The sequence below is a fragment of the Dasypus novemcinctus genome, chromosome X, assembly GCF_030445035.2.
Source record: "Dasypus novemcinctus isolate mDasNov1 chromosome X, mDasNov1.1.hap2, whole genome shotgun sequence".
In the NCBI taxonomy this organism is placed as follows: domain Eukaryota; kingdom Metazoa; phylum Chordata; class Mammalia; order Cingulata; family Dasypodidae; genus Dasypus; species Dasypus novemcinctus.
The window spans coordinates 175699592-175710634 of record NC_080704.1 but is presented as its reverse complement, the minus strand read 5'-3'; the positions used below and the strand labels follow the sequence as shown (position 1 = coordinate 175710634).

The window sequence follows — 11043 nt, the reverse complement described above, 5'->3', positions numbered from 1 at the left end:
TCTTTGTGTTCATACTTAACACCATCTCGTCTTAAATTCCACCCCTGCAGACATCGGCTCATATCCTTCCTCAACCCTCCGATTTCCTGCAAGCCTATCGTTCAGTCTCTTGCTATCTAGGGCAGCTTGTTTATTTCATATCATTGAGGTCATGTAGTATTTGTCCTTCAATGTCTGGGTTGCTTCACTCAACATAAGGTTCTCAAGATTCATCCATGTTATCACATGTGTTTGTAGTGTGTTTGTTCTTACAGCCGAGTAGTATTCCATTGTGTGTATATACCACATTTTATTGATCCACTCGTCTGTTGATGGGCATTTGGGTTGATTCCAACTTTTGGCAATAGTGAACAATGCTGCTATGAACATTGGTGTACATATATTGGTTTGTGTTCTTGTTTTCAGTTCTGCTGGGTATATTCCCAGCAGTGGTATTGCTGGGTCATATGGCAAATCTATGGCTAGTTTTTTGAGAAACCGCCATACTGTTCTCCAGAATGGTTGGATCCTTCTGCATTCCCACCAGCAGTGGATGAGTGTTCCCCTTCCTTCACATCCTCTCCAGCACTTGTATTCTTCTGTTTTTTTCATAGCTGCCAATCTTATGGGTGTAAGATGGTATCTCATTGTGGTTTTGATTTGCATTTCCCTGATAGCTAGAGATTTGGAACATTTTTTCATGTGCTTTCTTGCCATTTGTATTTCTTCTTCGGAGAAGTGTCTGTTTAAGTCTTTTTCCCATTTTTTAAATGGATTGTTTATCTTTTTATTTTCAAGATGTAGGAGTTCTTTATATATGCAAGTTATAAGTTTCTTATCAGATATATGATTGCCAAATATTTTCTCCCACTGTGTGGGCTCCCTTTTTACTTTCTTGACAAACTCCTTTGAGGTGCAGAAGGCTTTAATTTTGAGGAAGTCCCATTTATCTATTAGTTCTTTTGCTGCTCGTGCTTTTGGTGAGATATTCATAAATCCATTACCTATTACAAGGTCCTGTAGATGTTTCCCTACACTGCTTTCTAAGGTTTTTATGGTCTTGGCTTTTATATTTAGGTCTTTGATCCATCTTGAGTTGATCTTTGTATAAGGTGTGAGATGGTAATCCTCTTTCATTCTTCTACATATGGCTATCCAGTTCTCCAGACACCATTTGTTGAATAGGCCACTCTCTCCCAGTTGAGAGGGTTTGGTGGCTTTATCGAATATTATGTGGTTGTATATGTGAGGTTCTATATCAGAGCTTTCAATTCGATTCCATTGGTCTATATGTCTCTCCTTATGCCAATACCATGCTGTTTTCACCACCGTAGCTTTATAGTATGTTTTGAAGTCAGGTAGTGTGATTCCTCCAATTTCGTTTTTCTTTTTCAGTATGTCTTTGGCTATTCGGGGTCTCTTTCCTTTCCAAATAAATTTCATAGTTAGTTTTTCTAGTTCCTTAAAGAAGGCTGCATTGATTTTTATTGGGATTGCATTGAATGTGTAGATCAATTTTGGTAGGATAGACATCTTAATAATGTTCAGTCTTCCTATCCATGAACAAGGAATAGTCTTCCATTTATTTAGGTCTTCTTTGATTTCCTTGAACAATCTTGTATAGTTCTCAGTGTATAAGTTCTTTACCTCTTTAGTTAAATTTATTCCTAAGTATTTGATTTTTTTATTTACTATTGTGAATGGTATTTGTTTCTTGATTTCCTCCTGATCTTGCTCATTATTGGTGTACAGAAATGCTACTGATTTTTGCGCATTGATCTTATAACCTGCGACTTTACTAAACTCATTTATGAGTTCTAGAATCTTCGTTGTAGATCTCTCAGGGTTTTCTATGTATAGGATCATGTCATCTGCAAATAATGAAATTTTGACTTCTTCCTTTCCAATTTGAATGCCTTTTATTTCTGTTTCTTGCCTCAGTGCTCGAGCAAGTACTTCTAAGACAATGTTAAATAGGAGCGGCGACAGTGGGCATCCTTGTCTTGTTCCTGAGTTTAGAGGGAAGGAGTCTAGGATTTCTCCATTGTAAACAATATTGGCTTTAGGTTTTTCATATATACTCTTTATCATGTTCAAAAAATTTCCTTGTATTCCAATCATTTGGAGTGTTTTTAACAAGAAAGGGTGCTGTATTTTGTCAAATGCTTTTTCTGCATCAATAGATATAATCATGTGATTTTTTTCCTTCAATCTGTTTATATGGTGTATTACATTGATTGATTTTCTTATGTTGAACCATCCTTGCATACCTGGGATGAATCCCACTTGGTCGTGGTGTATAATTCGTTTAATGTGTTGTTGAATACGATTAGCAAGTATTTTGTTAAGTATTTTTGCGTCTAGGTTCATTAGAGAAATTGGTCTGTAATTTTCCTTTCTTGTGATGTCTTTGTTTGGCTTTGGTACTAGGGTAATGTTGGCATCATAGAAGGAGTTGGGTAATGTTCTTTCTGTTTCGATGGTTTGGAATAGTTTCAGCAGGATTGGTGTCAGTTCTTTCCGGAATGTTTTATAGAATTCACCTGTGAAGCCATCTGGCCCTGGGCTCTTCTTAGTTGGGAGATTTTTAATAACTAATTCTATCTCTCTGCTTGTGATTGGTTTGTTAAGATCATCAATTTCTTCTTTTGTCAATATGGGCTGTTTATGTGTTTCTAGGAATTTGTCCATTTCCTCTAGATTGTCATTTTTGTTGGAATATAGTTTTTCAAAATATCCTCTTATGATAGTCTTTATTTCTGTGGGGTCAGTGGTGATATCGCCTTTCTCATTTCTTATTTTGTGTATTTGCATCTTCTCTCTTTTTTTCTTTGTTAGTGTTGCTAAAGGTTTGTCAATTTTGTTAATCTTCTCAAAAAACCAGCTCTTGGTCTTGTTTATCTGTTCAAGTGCTTTCTTATTTTCTATTTCATTTAGTTCTGCTCTTATCTTTGTTATTTCCTTCCTTCTTCTTCCTGTTGGGTTACTTTGTTGTTGTTTTTCTAATTCCTTCAAATGTGCAGTTAGTTCTTCAATTTTTGCTCTTTCTTCTTTTTTGATATATGAATTTATGGCTATAAACTTCCCTCTCAGTACTGCTTTTGCTGCATCCCATAAATTTTGGTATGTTGTGTTATCATTATCATTTGTTTCAAGGTAGTCATTGATTTCTTTTGAGATTTCCTCTTTGACCCACTGTTTTTCTAAGAGTGTGTTGTTTAATTTCCAAATCGTGGTGTGAAATCTGGGCTTCTTTCCCTTGCAAATCTCCAGCTTGACTCCACTGTGGTCAGAGATAATGTTTTGTATGATTTCAATCTTTCTGAATTCGTTCAGCCTTTCTTTGTGGCCTAGCATATGATCTATCTTGGAGAATGATCCATGTGCGCTTGAGAAAAATGTATATCCTGCTGTGTTTGGGTGTAGCAATCTATATATGTCTATTAGATCGAGCTCCTCTAATATACTATTCAGATGTTTTGTGTCTTTGGTGATTCTCTTTTGAGATGTTCTGTCCAGAATTGATAGTGGTGTATTAAAATCCCCCACTATAATTGTAGATGTATCTATTCTTTCACTTAGTTTTTCCAGCGTTTGCCTGACGTATTTAGAGGCACCCTTGTTAGGGGCATAGATATTTATGATTGTTCGATCTTCTTGACAGATTTTCCCTTTGACTAAAATGTAGTATCCTTCTTTGTCTCTCACAATTGTTTCACATTTAAAGTCTATTTTGTCTGATATTAATATAGCTACTCCTGCCTTTTTTTGGTTATTGTTAGCTTGTATGATTGTTTTCCAGCCTTTCACTTTCAATCTCCATGCGTCTCTGGGTCTAAGATGTGTCTCTTGTAGACAGCATATGGATGGGTCATATTTCCTTATCCAGTGTCCCAGTCTGAATCTTTTGATAGGTGAGTTTAATCCATTGACATTCAGTGTTATTACTATCAAGGAATTATTTGTGTTAGCCATATTTTGATTGGATTTGTGTTTGTCATATTTTGTTTGTATATTTTTTTTTGTCTTTTTTGTTGTTGTTGGTCTTATACTCTCCTCCAACTTTGCCTTTCCTGTTTTTTCCTTTCTTCCTGCAGAACTCCCTTTAGAATTTCTTGAAGGGGAGGTTTCTTGTTGGTATACTCTTTCAGTTTCTGTTTGTCTGTGAATATTTTGAACTCTCCATCATGTTTGAATGCTAGTTTAGCTGGGTAGAGTATTCTTGGTTGGAAATTTTTTCCCTTTAGTACCTTGACTATATCATACCACTGTCTTCTTGCCTCCATGGTTTCAGAGGAGAAATCAGCACTTAATCTAATTGAGCTTCCCTTGTATGTGATGGTTTTCTTTTCTCTTGCTGCTTTTAGGATCTTCTCTTTGTCTTGAGCATTGGATAATTTGACAAGTATATGTCTTGGGGTGGGCCTGTTGGGGTTTATGACTTGTGGAGTGCGCTGTGCTTCTTGGATATGTACATCTGTCTCTTTCAGTAGATTTGGGAAGTTTTCAGTCATTATTTCCTGCAACACTCTTTCTGACCCCTTTCCCTTCTCTTCACCTTCTGGAATGCCTATAATACGTATGTTTGAGCGTTTTGCATTGTCATTCAGGTCCCTAAATCCTAATTGGATTTTTTCTATCTTCTTATTGACCCCTTCTACTATCTGTTTGATTTCTGATGTACTGTCTTCCACATCACTAATTCTCTGCTCTGTCTCTTCTAGTCTGCTGATATTTGCTGCAAGTGTATTTTTGATTTCTTGAACTGTGGTGTTCATTCCCATCATATCTGTTATGTTTTTGCGTATGTCTGCAATTTCCCCTCCAAGTGTTGTCTTCATGTTGTTAACCTCTTTCATTACTGCATCAAATTTGTCGGTGATAAATGTTCTGAGATCTTTCATTGCTTGTGCCAAGTTTTGCTCCCCTTCGTGATTATTGGTTTGTTGATTGGATTCAGCCATGTTTTCCTGATTATTGGTTTGGTTCGTAGATTTTTGTTGCTTTCTGGTCATCTCTTTATTTTGACGAATTTAATCAGTTCCTTAGCTTCTTTGTCTGCTCTTGGAGGTTAATTAGTTGTTATTTTTGCACAGGTGTTATATCTTCTCTTTGTCACTTTTTTCTTCTTATTCTAGTTACTTGTTGTTGGTTAAGTTCACTTTAGAGGAAAGTATTAGTGTTGGGGAAAGGCAATTGTGTAAGCAAGGGAAAAGTGTAAAGTTGTATTGGTGATGTATGTTAATAAAGCAGGAATATGAGATCTGGAAGGATGGAGGTTAGATTCATGTAGATTGTATAGAGTTATAGCTGTAGGTAGAGTACCTTTTATGAAGTTGATGACTGAATTTGGGAGGAATATGGTATGAACTACACAGCTATTGTTTTCATGAGAGAGGGAAAAAGAAAAGAAAGGTAATAGTTTCAAGAGTGGATAATAGACAGAAAACAGAACAAAGGTATTAGAAATTAAGAGTTAGACACTTTGTGGATCAAAGAACGGGAGGTGGGGGGTGGAATATAGGAGAGACAGTAGATGATAGTGGATATCAAGATGCAGGGGAAGGGGGATAGTGTAGGTAGCCTAAATCAGTTCACACAGAAATGAGGCAGTGGAGGATGGGAAAACCCAGCAAATGTGAGGTGTTCCCTGTAGCACCTATTGTATACTTGAATTAAAGTAAAAATAAGTGGAAGATGAGGGACAAGAGGGAAAGAGAAAACCGAAAAAAAAACAAAAAAAAAAAAAACAAACTAATTATAATAAAGAAAAAAGAAAGGCAAGAAGAAAGGAAGAAAGAAAAAGGGGATGGGCAAACGGTGGGGAACGGATAGGGAGAAGAGAGATACAGGTACACACGTGTCACAATTGCAACACTATCTAAAACAACAACTTCCCCCCGCTTTGCCCTAAAACCCCCCGTCTGTCTGCCCAAATGGGTCTGCAAGCACCTCCCTTCCCACAAACCCCCAATAGGCCGCCCAGGGCCCACGAACTCCCCAGTACTGCAGATGCTCAAAAAAAAAAAAAAAAAAAAATTAAGTAAAATTAAAAAAAACAACAACAAACAAACAAACAAAAAAAAACAAAAAAAACCAGAAACCCCTCCGCAGGCTCGGCTCCGCCCGCCGCGGAGGCTTGGACCGGCTCTGCCCGGCTCCTCACGCCGCCTTGGCCTGGCCTGGCTCCGCCCAGCTCCGCTCGCTACAGCGGCCCAGCCGGCTCCGGCACCCACCTCCCGCCACCGCGGCCTGGACCGGCCCTGCCCGGCTCCGTACCCGCCGCGGCCTGACCCGGGCCCGCCCGGCTCCAAGCGCTACCGCGGCCCGCAGCCGGGGCCTCCACCGGCCCCGCCCGGCTCCAAGCGCTACCGCGGCCCGCAGCCGGGGCCTGCACCGGCCCCGCCCGGCTCCAAGCGCTACCGCGGCCCGCAGCCGGGGCCTGCACCGGCCCCGCCCGGCTCCAAACGCTACCGCGGCCCGGCCCGGCCTGGCTCAGCCCCACCGAGCGGGGCTAGATGCCTCGTCTCCGCCTACCCAAGAAGGGAATCCTCTGCAGGTAGCTGGGATCTCCGTGTATATTTCACAGACGAATCCTCTCTGTTACCTTCCCTCCAAATCGATGTCCAGACACCTCCGGACCAGCAAAAATCCCGAAACAATCCGGTCCCAAAGAGTCTCCAACGCCGCCCAGCCGATTCCCTGCAGAAGACTCTAACAGGGATGTTCACTCAGCCGCCATCTTGCCCCCTCTCCTCCAATTAGATTTTAAAGAATTTTTTATGCATCTGTTCTTTTGATTTTTAGAAAGAGGTTAAGTTATATATTAAGTGAAAAAGTCAGGGAAAATTAATGCTAAACTTTTATAAAGCATAAATTATTATTGTTATATATTTAATAAATAAATCTGATCATTGAAATAAGAAAACATTCCAAAGTACTGACAGTAGCTCAAGCTAAATGACAGAACAGAATTGATTATACTTGTGTTTATATTTGGTAAATTATCCCAATTAGTCTGCACTACTTCCATACCTGAATCCCAGAGCAACCCCTCCAACCTGAAGACAAGGTAATAAAATCTGGATGTGCAGGAAATGAAAAGAAATTCAGACAAGGAATAGCAACTCCGCTTTATTTTATGCAGATAAGATATCTAAGCGCCAAATGAAACAAGCGTGCCCCAGCACACATTTGGCGCTAACAATAAAGTGGCAGGGCCTCCAGGGAGCCATGCACCAGGGAAGGAGGTGCTGCCTGGGAAGGAATGCAAGATCAGGTCTCAGGTCTCTTCTCCCAGCTGAGGCTTCGTGGAAACAGGGGTGCAATGCGCTGGATGTTACGCATTATCAGGGAGAGATCATTCAACAAGGCGTTGATGGAAATTCGGAGTATGCCAAGGTCCTGGGCACTCCATCTCCTACAGGTGAGGGGCAATGATCAAGTTGAAGGCGAGAGCTCTGTCCTAGGCCCGGGGCCCCACGCCCCATCAGAGAACCCCACACTGGGGTGGCTCCCTGTCTCCATGACCACCTTCCTCGGGGTGAGATGGGCCCCACACCCGCCGCCCCCCTCCCAGCCGGCCCCGTCCAGAACTCACACAGCCAGGACGCTGCCATTCACGGTGATCCTCTGAACCGCTTGCCCTTGGCGGTGGATATCAGGCATCAGGGACCTGAAGGCCATCTCCGCCTGCAGTGCGGACCCGAAGGGCACGACGAGGGTGCTGGGGGAGGCGGGGTTAAGGGACCATCGCCTGCTGCCTTCGCCTGGGCCCCGGGCCACCTGGCCCCTGGGAAGCTCTCCTGCAGTGGCCCACTCTCCCCCTCCTGTCAGCTCAGGCCGCTCGGGCCTGCCTCCTTCCCCCTTCCAGCCCTCAGGCATCCCCTTCCACCATCCGCCCTTGAAGCCCCTCCAGACCGGCCCCCACGGCAGCCCCTCCACCTAGAGCCGGCCCTGGCCCCCGCATGGCCCCTGTAAAGGATACAAGGTCAGAAGTCGGCTTCCTGCCCCTCCAGCCCCCGGCACTGCGTCTCCACCAGACCCCGGGGCACGTGGTGCCCGCGCGGCCTGGGGGGCACCCCCGGCGGCAGCGACCTCCGCTCCCGCGCCGCAGGGGTCACAGGGGCTGCCAGGGCCGCTGGCGACCCCCGAGCCTTCGGAGTCAGCAGGGATGCTCTGGCAGACGGGGCGGCCGGGGCCACCCTGGCCATCAGGGCCGCTGGGGTCGCCCTGGTCGTCAGCACCCACAGGCTCCTCGTGGCGGTCGGCGTCACCCATGGCACCCTGGCCTTCAGGGTAGGCCGCTTCACCCACAGCGCCTGCGCCTGCGCCTTCCCTCTCCCTCGCAGCTGCGGGAACCAGGCTTCCCTCCACCTGCCCCAGGCACTCAGCCTTCCTCACGGAAGCGCCGCCCCTTAGCCTTTGGGCCGCGTGGGCTCTCAGTGCGCCTGCGCAAACAAGCTCCCAGGGGGGCGGCAGGACACGTGACCCGTTCTTGTCCCCAAGCAGAAACCCTGTCCCCTTTAGGCAGTGAGCAGGTCCTCCCCATCCACACATCAGCCCCGCCCTCCCGGGACCCGGCAGCCACCAATCCGCTTTTTTTCTCCAGGGATTCACCTATTCTGGATATATCACCTAAATGGAACCGCACAATTGGCCACTTCTTCCATTTAGCATGTTTTTGAGCTTCAGCCACCCTCTAGCATTTATTCCTTTATATGCCTGAGTGATACTCTAATGCATGTGTATATACCACAGTATATAGTTGGCTATGAATCCGCTGATGGCCGATTGGTTACAGCAGGTAGCGCTGCTCTGAACCTGCGTGTACGTGTATTTGTTTGCGTAGCTGTTTTCCATTATTTTAGATATAATTCGAGGAATGTTCTTGCTGGATCCTATGGTAATTGTACATGGAACTTTTTGAGGTACCTCCAAACTGTTTTTACAGTGACTGAACTATTTCACATTCATATCAGCAAAGAAAAAGTTTTGATATCTGATTCAATCTCTGTATGTTATAGGTCTGATCAGACTTTCTTTTCTCAGTCAGCGTTGGTAGTTTGTGTGTTTCTAGGGATTTGTTGTTTTTTTATATAGGTTTTCTAATTTGTTGGTGTACTGTTATTCACAATATTTTTACAGGTCTTTTGATTTCTCTTAAGTTTGCTAGTGATGCACACACTTTCATTTCTGATTTAGTTATTAGTTTCTTTTGTTTTTTTCACATGATATCCATTGCTTTTATGATGAAAATAATACATGCTTAACATAGAAAATTAAGATCCTTATAAAAATTAAAACAAAAAGTACTCATATATCATCATCTGGATGTAATATCAAGTGGGAAATTTTTGTATGACTTTATTTTCTTATTTTTTTACTAAGTTTTCTATTTATTAAGCTATATATTCCACAAAGAATTTAAGAGGTTTGCGCATGCCCCACTCTCCCAAATCCTCCTACATCAAGAACCTCTTTTTTACTTAGTGGGACAAAAATTGCCATTTTTTCTTGAAATTTGCAAATAATCAACTTCTGGTTTTATTGGTTTTCTCCATTGTCTCAGGGCAAGTGGATTCTATGAGGGCCTCTGCTTTCTGGGGGGAGTGTCTCAGGCATCCTCAATATATTCCTATTTATTTCTAACAGCTCATGGTGCCCCACCCTTCTGCTGCTCTGAGGATGGTCCCTGAGGCCACAGCCTTCATCTCCATGCCACATCCAAACTAGGAGTGAGGGGAGGAGCCTCTGACTGACAATTCTGCCTGTGACCTCCCAAGGCCGACAGCAGGGGCAGCCTTCAGTGGTGCCCGCTCTTTGTAGGGGTGGGTCGCTCCCTTAGTTTTCTCTCCAAGTCCTCACCTTGACGCCTGGCAGAGCCTCGGACCCCTCCCTTGGCTGACCTCAGTCCGCCCCCTCAGACGGAAGTCAGGTAACACCATATCCAGGAACTCGAGCTGGAACCTCCTTGGCGTAAAGGACCATTTTCTCTGGAGTCTGTGGTTGTAGATCCTTCCAGGCTTTCCTGAGGGTTTTTTACCTCGAATCCTGGCAGGGCCTGGGATCTCTCCCTGAGATTATCTGAATTGTTGCTCAGAGGAATCCTTACTTCCCTCAGAAGCCCATGTCGGAAGTCAGGAAACTACATTCGGGGACCCTGCCTGGGACCTCTCAGGGCAGAAAGAAGGGACAGGGCAGGTTGGGTCCCCTTCTGCCTGGGGTAGGAGGACCTTCAGTCCTACCTCATCTTTCTCACTTTCACACTTGGCAGAAACGGGGTCCCCTCCCTCCTCTGACCTGAAGACTGGCTCCTCGGACCAGGGCCTTCCCCTCTTGGACCATCTGGACAGAAGTCATATACTCCACCTCCAGCCACGAGGCCCTGTAGCTCCCAGGGCTGATAGCAGGTAGGGAACTGCCTTCTATGTGGTCGTGTCTATCTGGGGTGGGAGGACCCCTCCTTCAGGGTCCTCGCCTTGATGTCTGGCAGAGCCTGGACCCTCTCCCACTTCCTACTTAAGTTTGTCCTTCACCAACGATAGCCCTCACCTCCATGAGACATCTGAACAAGAAATGACAGGGCTGAGAGAGGAAAGAGACTCCACTTAAAAGACCTTCATGGTTTTATTAGACTGACCTCAGGTGCAGGCCAATTATATTGCATGTGGCTATACTGTTGTCCCAGATCTTTTTTTGAAATTACGATTCCTTCTTCATTGAATGTTCTTGGCACTCCTGTTGAAAATCAACTGACTATAGACATGTGAGTTTATTTCTGGACGTGCCATTTTTTTCATTTTCAGCCCTAATTTCCCTGCCTGGACTCTTCAGTAAAGTGTTGGATAAAAGTGGTGGGACTGGACATCTCTCTGTTGTTGTTTTTTGTTGTCGTAGGGAGAATACATCCTGTCTTTCATCATTAGGTATAAGTTTAGCTGTGGCTTTTGTGTAGATGGTTTTATCAGGTTGAGGAAGTTCCCGTCTATTCTAGTTTGTTCATTGTTTCTGTAAAGAAAAGAGTTGGATTTTGTCAAAAGGTATTTATGTGTCTGTTGAGGT

General features: G+C 44.0%; 1 protein-coding gene across 1 annotated transcript; it reads right to left on the bottom strand.

Moving 5' to 3' along the window:
* Positions 1-7254: 7254 nt before the first annotated feature.
* On the bottom strand, positions 7255-8259 carry LOC131277143 (EKC/KEOPS complex subunit LAGE3-like). The gene is made up of 3 exons (XM_058291152.1): positions 8024-8259; positions 7580-7705; positions 7255-7399 (listed from the first exon to the last, which is right to left on the bottom strand). The coding sequence occupies exons 1-3, from the start codon at positions 8257-8259 to the stop codon at positions 7255-7257; spliced, it is 507 nt and encodes a 168-aa protein (XP_058147135.1).
* Positions 8260-11043: the final 2784 nt, after the last annotated feature.